General features: G+C 39.8%; 2 protein-coding genes across 4 annotated transcripts; one reads left to right on the top strand and one right to left on the bottom strand.

Moving 5' to 3' along the window:
* The first annotated feature begins 28 nt into the window (after positions 1 to 28).
* On the top strand, positions 29 to 3,535 carry LOC121330347 (NADH dehydrogenase [ubiquinone] iron-sulfur protein 3, mitochondrial-like). The gene is made up of 7 exons (XM_041276804.1): positions 29 to 187; positions 646 to 708; positions 1,194 to 1,291; positions 1,666 to 1,815; positions 2,040 to 2,165; positions 2,529 to 2,648; positions 3,268 to 3,535. Exons 1-7 carry the CDS (start codon positions 133 to 135, stop codon positions 3,412 to 3,414), a joined length of 759 nt encoding a protein of 252 aa, XP_041132738.1. The 5' UTR covers positions 29 to 132; the 3' UTR covers positions 3,415 to 3,535.
* A 5,817-nt stretch (positions 3,536 to 9,352) lies between these two features.
* Positions 9,353 to 24,048, bottom strand: LOC121330346 (complement C1q tumor necrosis factor-related protein 4-like). Of its 3 annotated transcripts, none has more exons than XM_041276801.1 (2): positions 23,836 to 24,048; positions 9,353 to 10,634 (listed from the first exon to the last, which is right to left on the bottom strand). In XM_041276801.1, the coding sequence occupies exon 2, from the start codon at positions 10,627 to 10,629 to the stop codon at positions 9,523 to 9,525; it is 1,107 nt and encodes a 368-aa protein (XP_041132735.1). In that variant the 5' UTR covers positions 10,630 to 10,634; positions 23,836 to 24,048; the 3' UTR covers positions 9,353 to 9,522. The 3 variants fall into 3 exon arrangements, with proteins under 3 accessions (XP_041132735.1, XP_041132736.1, XP_041132737.1); XM_041276802.1 differs by lacking the exon at positions 23,836 to 24,048 and adding an exon at positions 21,846 to 21,999; XM_041276803.1 differs by lacking the exon at positions 23,836 to 24,048 and adding an exon at positions 11,530 to 11,553.
* Between the last annotated feature and the right edge of the window lie 1,354 nt (positions 24,049 to 25,402).

The raw sequence follows: 25,402 nt of genomic DNA on the forward strand, positions 1-25,402 counted from the left end.
GTTGGAGAGCTCTCATGACAACCAAAGCCCATGGTTGCAGTTTTCATTGTCTTTGTTTGTGTCTGTATGGGTTTAATTTCCTATCTGCATAGGTTTCTATGACATCACCGAGGACAATGAGTTCCGGCAAAGATGTCGGCTTCCTTGTGTCGGTTTGTCCGCAGAGTATTCGGCAGGAATTTCAGTTGTAAGTGAAAGCAGCAGGGTAGATTGGTAACTATAAAGACAACGCTGTTGTTTCTGTGTGCAACTTTCTTTTGCCAAACTGTCACAGTGTTGTGATTTTGTGCCAAGGTATAGTTTCAGCAATTCTTGGTGTGCGTGACCTTTCGCGTCGTTTAATCGTTGATCCCGCTATTCCTGTGTGCCCTTTTCTGCAAACACATTTGAATTTGTGTCCGGACGCAGCCTCTTCCGATTGATTAAAACATATCAAAATATATTATTCTTTGTTTGAAGCTGACGCCAACAGCTTCAAACAACATTTTAAACAGTTACCTGCGAGTGAATTCAAATATTCAGATTACATTTATAAAATTAAAATTAATTATATTAATCTCAAGAGCTGAATGGTTCATAATACGCGCTTTACTCCTAGTAAACGCAATTAGTGATTGAATGGATTTTCTTTCTATGTCGTTTAAGTTGTCAGTCGCAGTCCTGCTCAGGTCCAGGCCAGGTTTGACAGCACAACCACAGAGACCAGACGTGAGTATCACGAACAATTTCGCAGGCATTGTTTTTGTCGATGCTGCTTTTTAAATGTTGTGATATATATATGTGTGTGTGTGTGTGTGTGTGCGTGTGTGTATATAGTGGTTAAAAGCAGGGTTTGATTTTATTTTTATTTTTTAATGGCTTCTAGTAATGGGCTCTGTATTTTATAAAAGCACGTACTGTCATTATGTCTACCTTTAGAGATACCTGCCGGTTCGTTACCCTTTAAATGTTTGAAGTGTGGGTCCCAATCAAATTAACTGAATGCGGAGCAGAATTGTACAGAATTCTGTTTAACGTTTTTCCTTGTTTTGTCTTGAATTGTCTGTGCAAAACACAATCCTCTTGCCATATTTAAAAAAAAAATAAAAAAAATAAAGCTGCAGGCACACAACAGGCTAGAGTTCACTTCGCATCATTGGCTTTGCTGCTTGTGGGTTGTTTTTATTGCATGACAATTTCCCTGTGTTTTTCAGCCACTGTCAGGCCCAAGGATGAAGTGACCCATAACCAGCTGTCAGCGTTTGGAGAATATATCTCAGAGATCCTACCCAGATATGTCCAGCAAGTGCAGGTATGTTTCCAGATCCTCATTCACAGCACAGAAACCGATGTGCTCACCATACAAGAATATCTAAGTGTGCCAGTCAAGCTCTGTATCGATTTTAAGATCCTTGTATTTACTTGCAAGCCTTCCATGGATTTGTAGCTTATGTAAACAGCCTTGCAGTGTCTTAAGCACCTTGTCTTTAATCCACTAGAGGGGGCTGTGTTGCTTGATGCTGTTACTGAGGGAAATTAGTTTGACACTTAATACAATACAGCGACTGCATTACGCGATATAGCACCTGTATGCAATTGTGTGGACTAGGAACCAAATGGTAAAGTGGGAAAAAAAGGTGTGTGTTTTGTGTTGCATGTATAGATGCTTATCTTGTGTATTTCCAGGTGACCTGTTTTAATGAGCTGGAAGTTATGATCCACCCTGATGGGGTGGTTCCAGTTCTCCAGTTCCTGAGAGATCACACCAATGCGCAGTTTAAAAACTTGACTGACCAGACAGCGGTGGATGTTCCCTCTCGCCAGAACAGGTTTGAGGTAAAGCACTAGAAACCTTTTCGCTACCTTGTCTAAATTCTGTGCTTTGGCCATTCCTTGAGTGCAGTTACCTACCTCTGTTATGCTGTTTTAATCCTCCTGCTGATTAACTATCAAACCATAGTTATTTTTATTTTTTTTAAAGCCACAGAGGAGTCTAACAGCAGGCATGTGTTAAATGCAGATTACTCACATCTGACTTGACTTTGTTCACTTTCTTGCAGCTCGTATACAATCTCCTGTCTCTGCGCTTTAACTCCAGAATTCGCATTAAGACCTACACTGATGAGCTGACTCCTGTGGACTCTATAGTCCCGGTCCACCTGGCAGCCAACTGGTACGAGAGAGAGGTGAGAATCCCAGGGGTCTAGTCAGCGATGTAAACCGCTGCAGATCTGACAAATCATTTAGCTCTGTATTAGTCCTGCTTGTAGCTTCAAGTAAATGGTGATTCATTGACTCCCTTTACAGTATCATGTGTCCCATTCAAGCTGTGTACAGTGTACGAGAGAGATGGGTGCGTTTATTCTGAAACAATTAAGGGAAAGCATTGTGTGCTTTGGTTTCAGGTCGCACTTTTTGGCCAGTCAGAGTGCAATTGTAAAACTTGATTGAATTTGTCGCCATAGAGTAGTGGGGGAAAAAAAAACAAAGTGGCTTTGTGTTTTATTTTTTATTGAATCTGCACCTTAATTTTGTTTTCATATCCTCAGATTTGGGACATGTACGGTGTTTTCTTTGCGAACCACCCTGACCTGAGAAGGATTCTTACAGACTACGGTTTTGAGGGTCATCCATTTAGAAAGGACTTCCCTCTCTCTGGATATGTGGAAGTAAGAACAGTTTTAATAACTTTTTATTCAAGGCTGTAAATCTGTTTTTCTGCAGCCTTACAGAAGATATAGGACTAAACTATGGAATAATGTATAGCCCTGTAAATCTACGTTTAACAGATTCCTTTTGTGTAAAAGGTATTTTTTTCAATGAACAGGTAGACTTGATGTATTTTTATTGAAATGCATTTACAAGTATTCTCATATAGTATGTGAATTACAGAGGTTTATGGTGCGTCAAGATACAATAAATGATGGACCTTTGTGGTGAATCTTGTTATAGTGTAAAGTAAGCATGATACTGGGGCTTTGGCTTTAATTGGAAATTGATTTAACAATAATATTCTCCAGACACAACTGGGACGTAAATAAGACTGCAGTGCTCTGTAAAGGATCAGGGCTGGTTATTGCTTTCCTTCCCTGGCAAGTCTCCAAGGAGCTCTTGTTCTCTGGTCTTGCAGCTCTCTACAGTGGTTTTACTACAAGTTAAATAAGACACGCCGAGACACTGTGGCTAGTAAAGCTCGTAATAAAATCTGGAATGGGTGCAGCTGCTGTTCAATGGGAGTGTTATTTCCCGATCTGGTTCGTGCGTTCATGCCTCCCCTTCCCTCTTCAGGTGCGCTACGATGATGAAGTGAAGCGTGTGGTGGCTGAGCCTGTCGAGCTATCCCAGGAGTTCCGGAAATTCGACTTGAACAGTCCGTGGGAGGTGTTCCCTGCGCACCGTGAGTCCAAGGACACTCCAAAACTAGAACAAACCTGAGCGCAAACCGGAATACCCGGAACACCTCCTTGTGTCTGCAGAACCTCAGAGAGATCTGTGTGCTCCTCCCTGTTTCTCTGTCTTTACGTATGTAAATAAACCCAATTGTGAGATACCTTCAGTGACGTCAATGTTGTCTTTCTATTGCACATTACGATCTGTGCTTGCACTGAGGCAGTGGTTCTCATCTTTTCACCCTTGCGTGTGGTTTAGCGTCCAAGGAAGTAGTTTCTTTTTGTTATTAGCAGTGCTTACTGACTTCTACAGTTTTTTTTTTTGCTTTTTTATAGTCTGAGCCTTGTTTCAGTTCTAGATCAGCCAAAGTAGCTTTATACAAGGGCCAGCGCCATCTAGTGCACAGCAGTGTATTGCCAGCAAATACACTACACAAAAAAAAAAAAAAGATCCAAAGCAGTTGAGCACTAGATGGCGCTGGCATTTGCTTATGTAAAGACACTTTGGCTGATTTGGCCTGTTTAGATACTGTGTGTCTACAGCAGGCAGGTACTGCACAACCGAAGAGCAGCTCTTCAACCCAATGACACACACTTATCTACTGAGTAATGTTCAGTAAGTCCCGGTTTATTTGTTAACATAATAAAATGGTTAGGGTACAATAAAAAAAACTACTTTTTGAAGATACTTTGACTTGCATTATAGTGTGCACAGTGGAAACAAAAACCTGTTCATTCTGGTCTATGTGTCTAGTTAAGCATTCTCAATGCAGATGTCTTTCTACTGACAAACACTTTTTAATTAGTTAATGAAGTAGTTTAAGTTGGACAAACATTTCAACAATAATGTCACTTACACAATACAGTAGATGTTTGTGTGATTTTTTTTTTTTTTTTTTTTTTTTTTTTTTCTTACTAAGTCTCTTTTTAGAGCCACTCTGTATCTCATGATTTAGTGTATGGCATGTATTAGAGTTTGACTGGCACAGGTTCTCTGCCTGGATGAACTGAGTCAGTGGATTTCAGGGCATTTATTCAGGAAACTTTTAGATGACCTTGAGCTTTTTTTTCTATCCCTCCAGTTTCAAAGTGCGGAGATGATTGGCCTAGTTCAGATAGAAAATATTAATCACAGACAGCGAGTGAGAGCTTATATTTCCTTCAGCAGGTCAGCAACAGAGCTGGTAAGAGTCTGCTTGTGGGTCAGCCTCAGTGGCTTTGGGGAAGCTAGAAGGGAAGAAACAGGTAGTCAGGTACTAGAAAACGCACTTGCCTTTCTCATACAGGTGCTATGCTGACTGCCTATAGATATGCAGTTAGCTGACAGGAAGGTTTACTGTGGTGCATGATGACGTGATGCCAAGCATAAACTACGAGGCTTCAACAGTAAAAAAAGTTTCTTGGAAGCAGTGTTTGTGTGCATGTGATGCTGTTCAGCACAATTTCAACAAGTTTGAAACAACCTATTTGTGTCAAGATGAGAAGAAATGAGCCTTAAGTGATATGGAATGACATTCCTAGCGTAGCAGCATTAACAGTTGCATTTGTTTTGTTCTTATCCTTGCTCCAAATCCTCTTTCTGCTGCTTTCAGCTTTATTTTAGCTATTTTTTTGTATTATAAAAAAATATCTCTTTTCTAAATACTTTATGCATGCATAACTCAATAAAACCAACCCACTTTTTTTTTTTTTTTAACGTGGCCTATTCAGAATGAAAAAAACTCATAACTCACCTAGCCACTTTCAGCAGAGAGCTCCAGGTTTATTGTTTTTCAGGATGTCTTCTATTTCATTAAAGATTTATTGCATGCCTGGTAAAACAGTGTGCTCAGTAGGACTGAGGGAATGTAGAAATTGTTTAGAAAGGTACAGCAGAGCCAAGTTCAGGTGCCAAGCCGCAGCAATAAAGAATTGTGTGGTTTGCTTTATATAGATAACAGCCTGGCGTGTTAACAAACCAAATGTGCTGCTCTCCCTCTAACACATATAAGATAATGTTGTCCTACAGCATTGGTTGCAAAGGATAGCATATTAATAAACATGGAAAACCAGGGTAAAACTGCAATAAAATACCATGCTAAAAAGTTATAAGGGACTACTTATATTTACAAGCAGACTAATGCACATTCTGCACCACTTTAAGAAATACAAAATTACTAAAAGAAAAAAACCCACATATTGTAAAACAAATATAAATACACAACTACAGCTGTTTTTGTTGGTAAGTAATCTGAAAACCAGCCTATCATAGTATTTAAAGATAATTTCTAGGCAACTAGAATAAATATAAAAGGTTTTTATTTTTTAGCATTGTTGCAGTACATCTCTAAATAACCTGTTTTTTTCTTTGTCTTTAAACAGAGACTATTTCTGCTTAATCTAAGTGTAATATTAAATAGCTTCCTTGTAAAAGAGTGAGCTGCAGCCCATAAAACAAGCTGATACCAGATGAGTAGGCATCTGGCAAACGAAACATAGTCTTTCTCCAGTATCCACTAAACCGAGAACAAAGATGAACTCCCATTGCCTCATTCCCTTGCAGCTCCAGCCCGCTCTGCTGTTGACGATGCTTTTATAGAATCCTTTGAGCCCTTTTATAACCGGAAGACTCGCACCAATCGACAGGTTCTGTACTCGTATTCGCATGATCTGTGAACACTATTGAGCTGCATGACTACTGAGAATTAGAGCTCCTTGCAAATTTGCCAGCGAAGGGAAGCAATAACCAGGTCTCTAACTTTTATTGCATACTGCAGGTGAATTACAATTACACTGCTTGTGGCTACCGTTACTGTAGTGGTAGGAAGCAAGCTTGAGAAATCCGTTCCTCAGCACTGCTGTATAATTTATATATGGGAATGAAGCTGAAGAGTCAGGCTGGGCTGTTGCTGCACATACACTTTATAAAGGAACAGGTTACTGTATATTCACTGTTAATAGAATAGTGCCCTCTAATGAAAAGAATTGTGAGCAAGTGTTAGTTATTAACTGTTAATTAGAGCCACAAATATTGTAAAGATGAATATTATTATTATTATTATTATTATTATTATTATTATTATTATTATTGTCACTGTCTAATGATTCTTATAGTGTTAGCATTCTAAATGCACAATGTTAAAATGTCATGAATTTAGTTATTAATTTTATATGAGAAGTGAGGAATGATATTACTGCAGTCAAGAGCACAGAAACCACACTTCTGTTTCACAAGACAGTGAACAATGCTCACCTGATGTAGAAGGTAAAACATACAGATACATATTGCGTGACTGTATTAGAGGACATTGTGGGTTAGAATAAAGCTCTTGCACTGAATAGTGCAGGGTTCTTAAACTTGGGGTTGAGACCCTCTAGGCAGAGTATAAGCGCAACTAAAATGTATGTGTTATACAAGCGCTTTTTTCCCCCACTGTGTACATGTTTCTTTTGTACAAGTGAGGGTTCTGGCGCCCCATGTTGGACTCAGATAGAAGTTTTGCTTTCAGTTATTTCTGTATCACATTCTTTCAGGTGAACCAATACAAATTCGGACTGAGTTGATATCCAGCTCATTAATCTGCACCATCGCCAAGCTCTGATAATGCAGCCTGGAGCAGCAGGGTGTAGAAAATAAAAATCAGATGAACTCGATTTGAGAAGAAACTGCCAGCCTACTGCTCCAGAATCAATCTCTGGAGTTTTGGAAAGGAATCCACTGCTTTGGATTCCATAATTCTAATGATTCCATAATTCTAATGATTTCATAATTCTAATGATTTCCACTGGAATCAGCTGCTTTGAGCATATTTGACTTGCAATTAAGGTCTCTCCTTAGAAAGAATGCCATAACCTGTGCCCAGGAAAGAGATTTTAAGAAGACACCAAGGTTTCTGAATTGCAGTGATAAAAGGCAAGTAATATTAAACCCCCTGTATTGTTACACAAGTGAGAACAAACATGTTTTGACATTTGACGCCTTCCTCTACTGTAATCACGCAAGTTATATTTCAATATGTGGGGTTTAGAGTTTTTAAGTCTCATTTACCAAAATATATGTAACATATTTGTGATCCTTTTCTCATTTACACTCAATCCATTGTTTTCACTCAATGGATTTCCTTTTTGAATTATATATAACTTCATTTCATATTCTTCAGCTCGGGGACAAAAATAATTAGGGCTGAAAGGGGTTAAAAGAATAATGCCTTGTTTTACTGTAATTTAGTGGGAAATTTGAATCTGGTTTAGATTCTGGCAACTGTATTCTGTATCTGTCGAACATTTACCATATATACAGCACAATCTGTATACTCAAATGAGCTTATTGTACACCATACTGAGGATAGCCTGGAACAATGATGATCTACAAGTAGCTGCTGCACAGAGGCACTGTATTGTGTCCCATGCCGTTTTCAATTTCAGCAGATAAAAAGATTTCTGAGGCATCTGAAATCTTCCAAATTCCAATCCACTGACAGCAGTCATTTCTGCGCTGCTGGAGTTACTGAACAAACAACACACAATGATGACTGTCTTGGAAACTATCCTAGTGTTTTAATTAGGATTTGCTTTTTCAGCTCAATTAAAATTGGAAGTCAAAACAAAACACGACAGAAAGCATGCTTATATTTTATAATGTAGGGTTCAGAAATATGAAACTTATAATTAGCTTAGCGCTCTGTTCGTCTGGTGAATGCCAAGCTCGTAGACCTTTGTAAATAGAGTTAGGGGGCCTGACTCCAGAGCGGTGGCAGGAGGAACAAAGGTATGCATTTTCAGTGCTTTATTCGGAGCGTTGTGGATTGCTGGAGTGGATTGCGGGACGGTTCTGAGAACTCATTCATAAAACAACATGATACGTCCACCTAAGTAGCAGCCTCTCTCTCTCATGATCAAAACAAAATCATTATGTTTGCCTCTTAATTATGACAGTGGGAGAATAGAAACTTAAACGAAAACAAAATGAAGAAAAAGACATTTACCTTTGTCAGCTTTATTTGAAATCTCATTTACACAGTCAGAATTTAGCAGTTTAAAAAGGAACTCTTCAAATGCTTGTACATTTTGCAATGAACAGCTCTTACAAAATGCATTATCCATTTTAGTGCATGACCATGTAATAATAAAAGTACAGATTACCCAAATAGCACATACACCATGATATAATATTTCCCCTTCCTATAGAAGCAGTCCCCAGTTATTTAATAAAGCACAGCATTTACTCCACATTGAGTGCCAAAATAAATAACTTTTTTCTTAAGTAGTTATTAAAGAAAATGACGGCATTGCTTATAATACAGCTTCCAGTAAACTATTTAATAACAGTATTTTAAACTTCATTGAGCGAGCACCCTGCATGTAGACACACTCCTAGTGCCTGAACACTGGTGATGATGTGTGAAGGGGTAAATCTATTTCTTTCAAGGCAGTCTCATTTCGGAAAAGGAGCCTGCATTGAAATCATCTACAGACCCTGAAAGGAGCCTGCACTGAAATCATCTACAGACCCTGAATAAATAACATGAGGATTATGCACCTGTCAGGTAGAGGCTGAGACATTATTTCTCCTCAATTGGGTACTAGAATGAGTATGAGGCTGCATCTCATCTTACTGTCAGTCTAGCTTGGGCAATCCTGATCAATGTCTAATCACGATGGAATTGATCTTTAGGCATTTTGCAAGATAATTCTACAACAAGTGAACGACTCAAAGGTTTAGAATAATTGAAACGTATTTCAGTTTTATACAAACACAGCATTTAAGAACAAGAGAATCCCAAGGATTTGGTAAAGTTAGGAGCCAGGCAAATCATGTAAGGATGGAAAAACAGCTAATCTGGGACATTTTTCACTTTTGTTGAAAGACACTGCTTTGCAATGCTTTACAGAATTCTGGATGATCAGCATTAATGGCGAAAAAAAAAAACCCACTTCCGGTCAGTCTTAGCGTCACGTTTGTTAAGCATGCTCATCATAATACGCCACTTATTTCGGGAGAAACAAAAAAAAAAACATCTTAATAACTGCCATCTGGGATGTCTTTAACATGCTTCTGTATTAAAAACAAAACAAACCCAAAACAATGCAAAACAAACAAAAAAAAAGCTCACATCGGACACACTTTCATTTTTTTCATAAATAACAGGTTTGTTTTAATCTCAAGGAATCTGATTTAGTTTTTCTGTCTCTGCTCCGGGTAGACGAGGAATCCCGTGAATGTGATGTACTTTCCGTGGTTGCTGTATGCCCCGAAGCCGTCGTGCTGGTGGCTGTAGAGCCAGACTGTGTCCCCTTTCTTCAGGGCAAGCATCAGGCTCTGGCTCTGCATTTCCCTCCTCTTGGAACTGCTGTCATCGTATATCATAGCCTGGACTTCCAGGTGGTTTTTCATGAGCTTCACCGACATGGTCTTGTGCGGGAGCTTCCCGATCGTAAAGGAGAAGTAGTAAGCGCCAGGGACACGGCAGGTGAACTCACCCGCGCTGGTGTTGAAGTCGGCCCCGATGTTCACGAAATCCGTGTCGAACGTCATGGGCTTGTGCTGAAATATGTCCTGGTCCTCTCCCAAGACACTCTGACTCTTGGCCACTGAGAAAGCAGATCTGAGGTCATTCTCCTCTCCTTCTTCCTCTTCCACCACTGCCGTTGGCTGATCAGAGAGCATACGATCCTCCTTTTGAGCGTAGTCTTTATTTCCAGCAGTAACCTCGATATCGGAGGCATGGCTTGACTGCTGATCAGCTGCATCTTGGTCACTCAGACTGTTCCCCAAGTAAGGATAGGTGTCGGGGTAGATGAGGTATCCGTTGAAGGTAGTGTATGGGCCCGTGTTGCTGTAGAGGGCGTATTTTGGGTCCCCATGCAAGCGCAGCCACACCGTGTCACCAAACTCCAGCTGCAGCATGGCACTCTGGCTCTGCACCTTCCTGTCCTTGCCGTGGTGCTCGTCGTACACGATCACCTGCACCTCATTCTTGTTTTTCATCAGCATCACCGAGAGGTTCTTCCTGGGGAACTTGCCCACCGTGAAGGAGAAATAGTAAGCCCCGGGGACCCTGCAGCGGAAGAGCCCGGTTTTGGGGTCGAAGTCGTGGCCGATGTTGACGTAGACCTTGTCGAAGGTGATGACCATCTTGGGGCCTCCCTCCATGCTACTGGTCCTGGCCACGGAGAAGGCAGATCTCAGCTCGGTGGTTTCTGCGGCTACGTGGCTGAGAATCAGAGGGCTTGTCACATGGCAGAGCAATCCAATTAGTAGCTGAAGGGTTGGGGACATCATCTTAACTGAACAAAAAAAAGAGACCAAAAGAAAAAAAATGTTAGCTGTACAGTACATGCTGGCTCCAGCAAGGGATTAGCTGCATATATATGGGATATAAGGGTTTTTGAACCATTGTGACTGTAAAAAAGAAATATATGTTTACATCAAGAAAGCCTTATTTATTTCTTTTGTAGGAGAGCAAATAAGTCATTTGTATTAGTTGTTTGAAATGTGTGTCCATGCCTTCAAATCACAGGTTTGAATTAAAGCATTTTTGAATTTGGACAGTTAGGGTTCCCATATCTTGATCGGGGATTGACCTTCATGTAGGGGATACAGGAGGTGGGAATGAGAGAAAAATGTGAGTGAGACTTGTAAGCAAGACTAAACAGCTGCCTATGCACACCTCCTGATGCCGTGTACTCTTCCAAGAAACGTTTTTTGAACCCACTTATTGCGCATCAACAATTATTACACAAACTTTACAGTACACTTATAAAAAATATCATATTTGTACTGTATGAAAAACTTCACAAATATAACCCATGTTCTCCAGCAATACCGTAACGACCTGCTGTGATATGAACAGGAAACTTATTATCATTGTGTGTTTAGGTAGTGATTTGAGCTGAAACACCGCTGTTCTGTATCACTGGTCCAGTAAGAATGCAGAGCTCCCATCCTTAGCCATGCACTAGGTGGCACTATTTCATCATAAACCAGCAGACCAGATCCAAGGACTTTGTTTACCTTCTTAATAAAGGTCATTAGCAGATATGAAAAGCAAAAGATTTGACCACAGATGTGGCCCTGCACCAAATATCAATCAGTGTAAGAATGTACAGTTTTAACACCAACCCTCCCCTCATCGCCTGGGTACATTACACAGGCAGGTAGATTATTATCTTATTAACATACTTTACAGGATCAGTGAACTGGAATGCTGTTCTCTTCTTACTCTGGAAAAAAAAAAAAAAAACCTGGCTTAATGCCAAGCTTTGTAAATGGCCAAACGTGCCTTCCAGTGTCTCCAGCATTCTGAAGATTTATTCAAGGATTTATTTCAGGTTCTGTCAACTGTTTCTTCTATGTCACTTTCCCTGGGCTTCTACTAAGATGACTCCTGGGGTTTTAGCTTACAGGCAGGTGAGCATTTTGGCCAAAAACCCAAGAAAAGAACTAAGCTCCATCTGTCTGGATAAGGGGTGTAATAGGCAGAGGACAATATGTTCTTTCTCAAGCTCAAAGGCAGAAGGTGACCTTGTGGATTTGTAACACAGCCCTCGCCCTCTTCTTTCACTTTCTGGAAGTGCAGTGACTATTCCAAGCCAGACTGGCTACCTGATACCCATTAATGGGTAGTAGAGAGTGTCCATTGCGGTTTGCATTCAAGAACTGCATGACTAGCTATGTCGGCTCTTGAGTTTAGCTTTTTGCTGAACATCAGACTGATTATGCCCACTTTTGGCGGCTATCTGGTCACAGGGAAAATTGATCCACTGCTGTACCTGAACCCCAGGCCTGAGTGAGAAAATATAGCATGATTCTACGAACTCAGCTAAGAAAGTCCATTCCGCTGGACAGAAAGAACAAAAAGCATGCTCTAGCAAAACAGTTTTCCTAGACAATAAAAAATAAGCCCAATGAAAATATTTCTGCTGCATTACCTGGGCATCAATATAAGAAGGAGGGTGTAACAGGGCAGAGGCTGGGCGCGAACAGACGACCCCGCACACCACAAGCGAACATCGTCTTAACCACAATGCAATAGAGCCAGGCTCATCACACATCCTTAATGTAAACCACTGTTGCTAGGCAACTGAAGAGAGCAGGCGCCTGTGCGTTGCCCAAGTGGATTTCATACAGCACCTCTTGTCTGGGTTCCTCCCTCATAGCTAACATTCAGGTAGCATGATTTTACCCCCAGCAGGAATGCAAACCACTTACTTCCCTGTCATGGTTTCTGTGGCTATGGGACAGCAGTGGGGATTTATTGAAACTTGTTCATGCCTCAAAATGTTTTTTTTTTTCAGTAGCAGTTGTCACTCATAGACTGTGGATCTCTCTCTCAGTGATTTGAATGATTCATTTTAAGGGGACTACACAGTTTTGACCCGCAGAACCGCCGCCATTTTTCAAGATTTCCTTTTTCGTGCCCCATTTTTTCATACCGCACCCAGGAAGACTTGATTAATCTATCGATATTGTTTTCATCAATCTATGCCCACAGGGGTGATTAATCAATGAATAATTACTCAATTACAACTCCTAATTCATATATAAAAAGCTGTTTGAAGGTTTCTGTTTTGCAGCCTTGACTTGCGATCAGTTTGATTGACTGCCTCTGTGTATTTTAAGAAGCTCACATGTAACTCAATTTGCTAGATCTTCAAAGAGAATAATGAATTCAGATGAGCAGGGAAGGTGAAAGTTCAACCAGGCTCACGCATACCTCCAAAAAGCCATCCTCCATTAAACTGCAGTATTTCACACTTCACACATGAAAAGCCGACCCCACGCAGGCCACAGACTCACAGACAGAGAGCATTACAGCTCATTAAAGCTGTAACAGTCCACACTGTCTTTAACTTTACAGCAGGGAGCACCAATTACAAGTTATTCCAACAGTCCCTTCATAGCTTGTTAGCACTGTTATTTTTGACTTTGCAAATGGATCCTTTGCAAAGTGTTATCTAATACACACACACACACACACACACACATATATATATATATTATATATATATATATATATATATATATATATATATATATAGATAGATAGATAGATAGATAGATAGATAGATAGATAGAGAGTGATGGTGATAGTGATAGTGTAAGCCTGTTCCCTGTCGTCAAAATCAATTCACAATCCTGTTTCAGTGTTCATTTACCAGTAACTCAATAGCAAATTCTTTCCTCTGTTCACACTCCCAGTCACTAACCAAACTCCTCACAGTCTCCCTTGTCCAACACCCACAAACACAGAGTTTATAAATGCTAAACAATTACATTGTTAAAGACAATTGACAAGACATAAATTGAATAATTAATTGAACTGGAGCCCAGCCCTGACTCCAGTAGCTTCCACATGGCCCTAATTGTCTCTGCACAATAACAAGCATTTATTTTAAACCAGATTGAATTACTTTAAATCTCCCTTATTTAACACACCGTCTCTATTTACCAGGGTATTCATTAACCCACCTTTAGTTTTTAATCCCAAACACTTCACAGCAATTACTTTGTTTACCAACAAGTTTGTTTACATTGTCTTTTCCATCTTTTATGAGTTTATAATTTATATATATATATACACACTCACTGTTGTGCAAGTCTTATCAGGAGAGTCTTGTCAATATCTATCAATGTTATGAGAATCAACAATTGACTCAAAACCTCCAGTAGTGTTTTCCACTATTATAACAGCGTCGACTGTTAATAATACAGCATAGTTTGGGCGAGAAAAAACCAAGCTTGTCATTTAGCAGTCTTTAATTCATACTGATCCGAATCTTCAAAAACCTGTGATCACAGCAACTCAAAGTAAACTATACATGAGCAGCTAATATGAAGTAATATGAAGTATTAGGTAGCAGTAGAGAACACACACACACACACACACACACACACACACACACACACACACACACACATATATATATATATATATATATATATATATATCAGCACACTACAATATAATACATCATACATAATATAACACATAAACGAACTCAGTCTGAACTCAGTCCATTTTTTTCCTATAGCCATTGCCGCACTAACAGAACACTCACATCTACCATTGTACACACTAGGGGTTAGGGTTATATCACTGCAGAAAGATTTACACATTAAGTAGGCCTGCATTGTAACATTGTAATGATGTGTAAGTACGCATGTATTTACGAAGTAACTACAATTGCTTAATAATTTATGGGTAATACATTTCTGTGGGAAGGATTCATATAAGACCATAAGAACATAAGAAAGTTTACAAACTAGAGGAGGCCATTCAGCCCATCTTGCTCGTTTGATTGTTAGTAGCTTATTGATCCCAAAATCTCATCAAGCAGCTTCTTGAAGGATCCCAGGGTGTCAGCTTCAACAACATTACTGGGGAGTTGATTCCAGACCCTCACAATTCTCTGTGTAAAAAAGTGCCTCCTATTTTCTGTTCTGAATGCCCTTTTGTCTAGTTTCCATTGGTGACCCCTGGTCCTTGTTTCTTTTTTCAGGTCGAAAAAGTCCCTTGGGTCGACATTGTCAATACCTTTTAGAATTTTGAATGCTTGAATTAGGTCGTTGTATAGTCTTCTTTGTTCAAGACTGAATAGATTCAATTATTTTAGCCTGTCTGCATATAAAACGAATTTATAATGTAATGCATATTTTTGCTTTACTATTCATTTGTAGATTAGGAATAGCGGAGAACCTAATACTGATCCCTATGGTACTCCATTGGTTACTATACTCCATTCTGAGGTCACTCCTCTAATCAGCACTTTCTGTTTTCTACATGTTAACCACTCCCTAATCCATGTACATGTGTTTCCTTGAATCCCAACTGCGTTCAGTTTGAGAATTAATCTTTTATGCAGGACTTTGTCAAAAGCTTTCTGGAAATCTAAATAAACCATGACATATGCTTTGCAATTATTCATTATCGATGTTGCATCCTCAAAAAAATCAAGCAGGTTAGTTAGACACGATCTCCCTTTCCTAAAACCATGTTGACTGTCTCCCAGGATACTGTTACCATATAGGTAATTTTCCATTTTGGATCTTATTATAGTTTCCATAAGTTTGCATATAATAGAAGTCAGGCTTACTGGTCTGTAGTTACCTGGTTCAGCTTTGTTTCCCTTTTTGTGGATCGGTATTACGTTTGCAATTTTCCATTCTGTCGGTACAACCCCTGTGTCAAGAGACTGTTGCATGATCTTGGTTAGCAGTTTGTAAATAACTTCTTTCATTTCTTTGAGTACTATTGGGAGGATCTCATCCGGCCCAGGGGATGTGTTTATTTTAAGAGCTCCTAGCTCTTTCAGTATCGTCTCGCCAAAACTCAGCATCAGTAACTCACACAATACAATAGCTGTGCGCCATTTTGGCACCAATACCCTGCTAATATTTTTGTTATCCTGCCTCTATTATCCTGTTTTTTTAAAGTTAGTGTTAAGGTGGCGGGGTCAGTGAGTGCCCCCCTACTTTATTATTATAGAAAGCTGGCCGTCGTTGCAGAGTCTAGAGCCCCATAAGAATAAAGCCACACTGTTCTTGTGGTGCGACAGTGGAGTCTGTCAGTCAAAAAACTGGTACCCTCTTCCACTGCCTTCTGATGTAATAAAACACACACACACACACACACACACACACACACACACACACACACACACACACACACACACACAGCTGCAGGAGAGAAACAGCACTATTAATCATTGTCTCTGTCACAAAGAATCAAATCTGATGAATAATGGCTACCAGAGCTCTCTTGAAACAATTGTTTAAAGATACAATGATATGATTAAAGTTTCAATAAGCAGGACAGGTTCTTCCCCAGCAACTGTGCATAGTGTGCAGTGAATATTATCACAGCATTGCATTTAAGAAGGGACGGCAGTTCTAAGAATCTTCAACTATATTAAATTGTCCTATACCGGGTGTTATAGAATCAAATCAATACAGAGAAAAGTGATAATGTTTTGTGGGCCAAGTTCTTATTTAGTATATAAAAATAAAATTACAAAGGCATTAGCAAGATGAATCAGGTAGGACCATGCTTTATTATTCAAGACAAAAGCTTAGGAGAAGAGGGAGCTGTTGAGTTTCTGTGCAGTGTGGTCCACAACCAATGGTAAATGTTTTAATAGGGTGAAGCTTCAAGCTGGAACCCGGACAGAGGATGAGGAAGAACAGTAACAAGCAATCAACTGAGTACCTCTAATTAGGGAGCTCGTTTCGGAAGTTGGACAATATTTATGCTTATAAATAATTATACAGACTGGATATCAGAAAATAAAAGGTTTGTCTGCATTAGTGTATAGGACGCATTATTCAGCGGTAGGGTTCTTCAGTTATTCTCAATTAAAGGATGAAGAATGTGAGAATGGGTGTTTCTGTTTCTGTCTCCAGGCTTATTTGTAACCTTTTCACTTTCACAATTCCCTATTTCCCCCACCTGCTATCTCTGGAACCCTGAAGACGACTTAAACACTCGCATCTGTTTATTAAGAATTAAAGAGAAAGAAAGGCAAACCATTTGTGAAGCCGCGAGTGGGGGAGTAATCTTATTTCTCAAATGACTGCAGTGTGCACCATGGTGTGAACCCATGACTTCCTGGAATACTCTGCAGAGAGGCCGACAAACGGGCAAAACAGCATTCTGCACGCAATGCTTTTCCTGAGGAAATATACTCTTTCTAAAAGGATTTAAAAAATCTTTGTAGTTTTAATACAAACTTCATTCCATATATATATATATATATATATATATATATATATATATATGCTTTTTTGTCAGGAGCCCTCCCTTTGGCGCGATTAATAACTACATCGCGCACTAAAAACGTCGTCGCACCCTTAACGCCTTACGTACAACGTCTATTTTTTAAGGAGACGGTAGACCCCCCCCCCCCCCCCCCCCCCCCCCCCCCCCCCCCTCGAGTCTGATCCAAAGATTTTACTTTTTTAAATGTGTCTGAGTTTCCCAATATGAGTTGGACACACATGCCAATTCTGAGCTACACATCCCTAGAACTCATCTTATCACCGATGGTATTGTGTTGCACTGACCTACTGCTTTAATGCCTTAGCATGTTTCGACATAAATAACTTAAAGCTGACAAAACCTACTTTGAAACACAGGACTGTCAGCTCTGCTTATCTTTAATTGTTGCTAAAAAAAAATCCGGAGGCTAAGCTTTTCACTCTTGCACGTAATGGAAGAACCACCTCATGATGGCCAATTAATGCTTGCGTTTGTGTGTTTGCTGTGCTAGGTTGACTTGCGCCATCCGCAATGTAAACTACTCAATCTTGAATTAATCATTGGTTGCAAAATGGTAGGAGATTTGTGTTTTCAGAGTCGATTGTGAAAACTCAAGATTAGAACGAAGGTCCTTTTGAGAGGCTCTTGATGTTAACGTGTAATACAAGATAAGATTGTGTGTGCGCCTGAGATTCTCGTCTGTGGGAGTCTAGGAGCACCACTGCGCCTCCAAGGTTAACGAAACAATTTAGATGAGAAAAACAGTCCAAACAAGATTGTGTGCCTCTCCCTCGTCCTTATCCTGTCCGTGGAAAGAGCAGTGACAGACATTAACCCTATGCAGCTGTACTGGATGGTCTACAGCTCCTTCTTAATTGACGCCACCGGGCACTGGGGTGATACAGTATTTGTACTCCCACAACTCCACTGCCAGCCACCTGCAGGCTGTAATTAATACAAACTGCAAGAGCCCTTTGCAGATGCTTAAATGAGGATGACAAACGTATTAACGAGCAGGTTATTAATGCTTTATAATGTATTTTTGTGGTGTCACATCTAATTGCATCAGACAGTACGATTATATTGGTCCGCGGTGCGCCTACTGAGTGCAGAGTGCAACACCAACGGATTTACAGTACAGATCAACGTTACCAGACTCGTAACGCAACTGAAGCACAGTCACATGATGACTGTAATAGCAGATTGCTAAGAATCAGCTGTGAGAATTCAACTGCTCTGTAAACTCAGGTGAAGAATAGACACAGAATGTTCTTCTAAGCCAAGGACATTGCGTTTTTTTTTAAGGGGTGACAGTTAAAGTCAGTCCCTGTGTCACATTTCAAGTGGAGGTACGAAACTTTCCTAAACGATTCCCTGGGGGTCTGTCTAGCTGACGGCTGGGAGTTGTATTGCATTTCTATGGGCATCGTTTTGGTCTCGGAGAATTTAACAGTGGTTCTCTGATTGTGTTTATTAACTGTTAAAAACTAGCTTACCAACATGTTAACATGGCATCATATTTATACACTAAGAAAGGGACACACCCTTACTGTTACTGTGTGTTACCTATTTTATTGAAATATTTATTTCTGTCAAACAATAAAGCCCTTAAAATATGCATTTAAAGTTGCCTACTGTAGACCCTGTGCTTTTATAATTATTGCGATCATTTATCTTGTCGTCTCAATAGAACTCATTTCATTTTGTTCTTTTTTCCAGCACATGCTTTGACAAGCGAGAATCTGACGCAAGTCGATTTGCTAGAAATGTGAAGACACGGTGTATAAATAAAGGGCAATTGCATGGCCACTCTCCCTACAGCTCTTGTAGGCGCTTTATTATGGAAATTGTGCTATTCAGTTGTTTGTTGTAATCCAATTTCACGCTCACTGCGGCTCTCCTAAGCCCTTATCTAGCATTTGTAACAGACACCTGTGCAAAGAGACACAGGCATTCTACTGTGTTGTTCCATTGTGATGCAGCAACTCATTAACGTGCAAACAAAACACAAATGAGAATCATATTAAGCTATGCTTATTCTAATTAGCCCATTCTCTTATTCCACAAGGGGTTTCAATAAATATAACAGTGTTAAAAAAAAGCTGTATTTATTTATTAAAGGCCGAACACGATGAGAGGTGGTATTAATTTGGTTTGTTCTCTCGCTCTGACTGGAGATTAAGCAAACACTCTAAGGGAGTAGGCCTATCTGTAGGGAAGGCTCATCATCAAAAAACGGATCAAGTCTGTCTGTATGCTGAAACATACAATTTATAAAGCCCCATTTGTTGAGGCATGTAGGAGCAACATTCTAGCGCTCTGCAGTGTATGTGTGTGTGTGTGTGTGAGTGTGTGTGTGATATTGAATGCACTATTGAATATTGGTCCTGGCTAAATACATTACAAACGCGTTTCTCTCAAGCAGGCCTGTTTTCTCTTCAGTCTGTCTAGTATATTTTGAAGTATCCCATTCCAGGTTTTTAAAAGGTTTGAAAAGCCTGTAAGGAGTTGGAAGCAAGCACAGTCAAACTGCAGCATGCTGGGGCCGTGGTTCAATGAACAGAAAAGCGAGCCGTGTCTGTGTAGCTGGTACTATTTGATCAGCTTAATTGTCCGTGCATTCTGGTCCGGATCTTCCTTTTAACCTATAATCGATTTTATCGAACCAATAAAAACCCTGATCTTGGTCTTTAGATGGTCAACTATTTAGTGTAATGCCCCCGGGACTTGCCTAGTCTCTGCTCTGAGTCCTTATATAAATGACTGATGATAGCCCGTCATGTAGCTGCTAGAATAGTGCGACTCTACTGACAATGGATTTACAGCTGCTGTAATTATAGTTTCAGAGAGAGAGAGAGAGAGAGAGAGAGAGAGAGAGAGAGAGAGAGAGAGAGAGAGAGAGAGAGATTAGTTTGTGGGTTGAGGTGTTTTTTCTTCCATAAATTTCAATACACCGGGAATAAATTCTAACTTTAATTCTGATTTATAGTCGTACTTAATAGGAATAATCAGAATTGAAGTACAGTCAGTACTTTACACTATCCTTAAGAGTATGTTGCTTGTCTTTCTCACATAAGATAATACATGGGATTTAATACACTGGAACTAAATAAACTAAAACACACATCTATATATGAAAGATCACATGCATACGAGTTTATATAAGGATGCAGTACAAAGCAAATAACACGATAGAGGAGGTGTTACTGTAGAATACAAAAATAAAATAAAAATGGCAAAAATGAAAAGTTTTTTGTATGTACAGAGCAAACAGGGAACTAAAAAAAAAAACAACCCTGGCAGACAGGCGCATTGTTCCAAAGCATCAGGGACCGCGGAGGCAAAGCCAGCCTGTCCCTGAGGGACAGCCGCGCAGTCTGTCTCTTTATAGAAAGTCCCCTGCCCTCGTTCCTCAAGGTTCATCTCGGCCGAGCTCTCAGACACCTCTCTAATGAATCACTGCCCGATAGTCTCCCCTCTGCTCAAGTCACGCAGACTCCCATCAAAGAGATATCGAAAGCCAGCTTCGGTTTGACATGCTGTTTAAAGAGACAGTGTTCTGCAATCGCTTACGATCTCACACTAGATTTCCACTGAAAGCCTTCAGTCGTATAAACTGAGATGTTAACATTAGAAAACTAATCTAGTAAGTAACAAAACTGCAGTTCTGAATCACTTGAAATATTAACACTTCAACAGCGATGGTTTTATTTGCTCATGCTGCAAGGATTCGTCGTGAAAGAAAACTTCCCAATAATTAAAGAAAAGTATTTTTTTTTTTTTTTTTTTTACAGTCTCCAGTTATTACGTTACAGCAACTCGGACGCGATTGATGAGACCAGTCTCTCTCCACTCTCACTCCATTGTGCTTTTACTAGGCAAGGCTCTAGGGATGCCAACCAGACACTTTTTTTTTTAGAGTTCGTACTGCACTGTACATCACAGTCTCTTGCCTGTTATAAAGCTAAAGCTGAGGACGCTTTGTGCAGGTGCTTGGCAACAGGATTCATGCATTTACAATACCGCTGCTTCACCAGGCACAGAGGCAGAAAGCAACCCTGTTCTGCGCAGTGCTGGCTGAAATATTTTACCCTCTTAATACACAAAATCCCCTTTCATAGAGTAAAGACATAAGGGTTTCTTTAAGGAAAATGCTACAGGATATTAAATCACACGGTAACATGGAGTATAGGTGCATCAAAACAGCCCTTGTTATTAATTACTCTGCCTTTCTAGTACCCTGTGGAAGCTTCACATGAAAAAAAGACACTGAGAAATAAATAATACATGAAGTGTCTCTAATTATTGTGTATTTACATTGTAGTTACTTAGTAAATCCATTTGCACTTGTAGTTACTTAGTAAATCCATTTGTACATTGTAAGTATTTGCATAGTTACAATGTACTTCGCGTGTAAACCGTTTTGCTCAATATAACCCTAACCCTAAACCGTTTCTGATACAATTGTGCACTTACATATATCATGCAAAAACATTTACACGTTAAGTACATTGTAACTATGCATAATAACATTGTAATTATGTATCAGTACACATGTATTCACCAAGTAATTACTACGTGAATACACAGTCATTAGAGACACTTCACGTAAAATGCAACCATTCACACTTGACACACTTACAGCTGTTGTTATTTTAGTTTTAATCTTTACTCTTAAATGTGTTTGAATATTGCATGATGATTGAACTGAAAAAAATTCAAATTCTCTTGGATTGCAAACCTGTCACACGCCTGGCGACTCGAGCTCAGTGCTGGTTGAGTGATTGAAGTGTGAACCACCCTTTACTTAAAGCCTTTGGTTGCTTTCAATCTTTCTTTTTCAACGCTACAAGCAGAGGTCCAATGTGACAGTGTGAAAATCCCTGCAAATTCACTTTCAACCGAGCAGATGGACTCGGACTGGCAAGAGCGCGGTGCCAGCAGCAGACGGGGGAGATTAGAGAAGAGGAAAGCGTTCCCGAGTGGTCAGCGGGTGAGAAGGAGGAGGGATGACTCTTAATCCCAGTCCCAGAGAGAAGGCTTCCTCCCTCGGTCACACATAAATTAACTTGCAATCGGAAAGTGCACTTGACATTAACTCCTAGATAATACTGTTCTGCTGTCAGATGTCTATGGTAATTACCAAATGTAATTATGAGTGCAAAGAACAGAGCTCTTCAGTGTAAAGATAAAAGCATTATATGTGTCTTGTGTAGCTGTATGGTTCCTTAGAGCTTTTTCTATATTGGGTTGACAAAGAAGCATTGTTCTACAGAGAGGGTTCCATATGAAGCTGAAAGATTCTAGATAGAACCACGAGGATTCCAATATTCCAACGCTTGCTATTTGACTAGTTTGTGGGTTGCCACCAGTAGGCTACTTCTATGTACAGCATATGAATTACAATGGAATAGCTGTTATAGCCATTGTGTTGCAATTAGTTGGCGTTGGCTGTTATTGTTCATATTCATAAAGGGAAGCTTCACCCATGGATTGCAAATATATAGATTATTTTTTTACATTGGTGTTGATATGTGAGCGCTTATTTTAAAATGTTCCCTATGTGTTTTGTCCATTGTGGTTGAGATCACTCCATAGCACTCCCCTAAAGCCAGCAAATGTGTATGTTCGCCCTGGCCTAGGTGCGTTATATTCAAGCTGGAGTCTCTGCTGTATTCATTCAGGCTGTTCTTTGTGCTCAACCTGTGCGTTATTATTCTAAAGATACTCACTGAAATGCCATCTGCAAACACATGCTTTTAAAATTTGTATCTCTATACCAGGCTGGGGGAATCGTTTCTAAAGACAGAAATACATTAAATAAAAAGGCTCTTGTAGCTAATCATGGTGGTAAGGCTGCCATGGCACTGTATCCCAGCGAATGATGTGGTATTCTCATGAGATAATGACTAGAAGGAGGTTGAAGGACACATTTAGTAAAGAGCACAGGGCATGTACCTGGTTAGCCAAGGTTCTTTTAAATCATGCACTGCATTCAGATTCGTAAAGCACTGTGCCTGTGTTTTGCAATCCTATGCACAGACTGGTGCGCACATGATTTATGAATATAGCTCTATTGTTAATTGTAGTAGTGTTCTTCAGAAATAGGCAGGGGGTGATAAAGATACACTTAGTTCCATCGCTGTAACAGCATTCTTATTACAATGGACAGGTACACTATAGTGCAACACTATACACTAATAATTTATCCACCCCACCCCCACCAAAGTATAGCTCATATAAAGTTTTGTATAAGTAAAGTACAATTAGAACAGCAACATTAAAGTTCTGTTAAGGACTTCTGCTGGAATTATATTGTATTTTACAATGCCTGCTATGGAGCTTTGAATGAAAAACAGCACACTCAGACTTCTGCTTTTCCATGGGTTTGCTTCAAGAAAAAAAAAAAAAAAAAAAGCACAACACATTGTATCCACCACATTTACTGAAAATAAACGGCAGGCACAATCCAACATTGCAGCCTGGCACGTAATATTACACAAGCAGCTGCTATACGGTACAAAAAGGCAGGTGAACCACGTCTAAGATGGATAAGGTCCCTTGTCCATTATTAATGCCCATTTGATCCATACAGATAAATTATGCATCTCCAGGAATATATTAAGAATTAGATTGATATTAACATGCAGTTGCAATAGTGTGCAAGAAGATGCATAGAATACAGGGTTCCCCGTGCGACTGTAGCTACGTAGAGATAGTTATCACCTTACCTGTAATCCCAGGGAAGACACTAGAAGTGCTGCCTAGTTTCTCAAATTCAAACCTGAGTTTTCTTTTCAGTTAAATTCCAGCATGCAGTCCTAAACGAAGCTGGTCTAGGGTTTGGGGAGGTGGTATCAGTCCAACAAGCCCCTTACTATATTCTCAGAACGCTGTCCTTACTGCTATCTGGCTCCTCTGTGTACATGCATATACGCTGAAGGCACCAGTAGAGGGATTTAAATACAAAAGGGGTCCTTCTACTGTTCAAGGGGGTTTGTGAGGGGCTAGGCCTGACCACTTCAATGAATACAGGGGGGCGTCCTTATTGGGCAAGGGTGTTTCCAAGGTTCTGAGTACACCAAACCTCTGGGACTGGAATGTAACCGGGGACTGGGGGGTTTAGGTAATCAGCACAGGGGTGGGACTGTAGTGCCAAAGCATGTTAAATGCACTACAGATTGGGGGAGGGTTTTAATAAAGAGAATAGCTAGGTGTCATGATTTTTTCTGGGTTTCTAATGCGTGTTTCCCATGCTTAACTCTACATATGCTGAGCCATGATTTTAATGTATCTGCTGTGCTTTATTGCACTTTTACTGCATGACACTGCACTACATTTGTTACAGAGGCAATCAGCTATTAAAATGCCTCATGCATTGTTCATAACAGGCTCTTAAAGAAGAAATAATAATATTAGAGCATTATTAATAGGTAAAATAATAAACTGTAACAAAATAACGTTGTAGGAAAATGCATCCAAGGCAGTAGTTCTCAGACTTTGTAGATTATGTCAGCTTTGAAGACCTCTGATCTCAGGCATTTATAAGCAATCACATATAATCAGGGTTGGGCTCAATCCTTGTTTTTTAATCCCATTTCCAATTCCTTTTTAAAATCAATTCCCAATTCCATTTCCAATTCCCATCCCCTTTAATCTATTCGAACACATCATTGATCGTAATTGCAGTCAACAGTATTCTGCTAAAGTTAGTTTCTCACAGTGGCAACAAAGTACTTAAATTGAAGTCACTGTTAGTCAATTAAATTGGCTTCAAATGAAATCAGTTGAACAATCACAGCAATTATTAGGGTTTGAAAATATCAAATATAATATGCTTGTAATTACACTGTAATGCATTGTTGATAACCATTGAGTCCTTTAATAACACATTTATACATGTTTTATAAATGGATTGAAAAATGTGTGATCATTATTTTTCCAGGCTAGACACTGTGTTGTTGGCATTTAAAACCATTATCTCTGGGGTCCCAGTCATTAGCACAAAGCACTAGGCTGCAGTAGGCTATAGTCTACAGATCACATTGATCTTCATTCTGAACCGCTCACTGTCAGTGACTGTGGTCCCTCCAGATCAGGGGGAGAAAGACTGAAGCACGGACGCTTCTTGACCTGCTTTTCAGTCTGCAGTGTCAATCAGTCGTTGTCTGTAAGCACCCAATTAATCCTAAAAAAAACCAAACAAACATATGCATGCTGTGTATCCCAGATTAGGAACATGAGTCTCTGCAAACCCACTTCTATACAAACAGACAATTACACTGCAGATACAATTAC

The sequence above is a fragment of the Polyodon spathula genome, chromosome 17, assembly GCF_017654505.1.
Source record: "Polyodon spathula isolate WHYD16114869_AA chromosome 17, ASM1765450v1, whole genome shotgun sequence".
Classification (NCBI taxonomy): Eukaryota; Metazoa; Chordata; class Actinopteri; order Acipenseriformes; family Polyodontidae; genus Polyodon; species Polyodon spathula.

Coding starts and splice junctions, on each gene's coding strand:
- LOC121330347 (XM_041276804.1), top strand. CDS start 133: ATGTCGGCTTCCTTGTGTCGGTTTGTCCGCAGAGTATTCGGCAGGAAT. Junction 709..1,193: donor CACAACCACAGAGACCAGAC/GTGAGTATCACG, acceptor TGTGTTTTTCAG/CCACTGTCAGGCCCAAGGAT. Junction 1,816..2,039: donor CTCGCCAGAACAGGTTTGAG/GTAAAGCACTAG, acceptor ACTTTCTTGCAG/CTCGTATACAATCTCCTGTC.
- LOC121330346 (XM_041276801.1), bottom strand. CDS start 10,629: ATGATGTCCCCAACCCTTCAGCTACTAATTGGATTGCTCTGCCATGTG.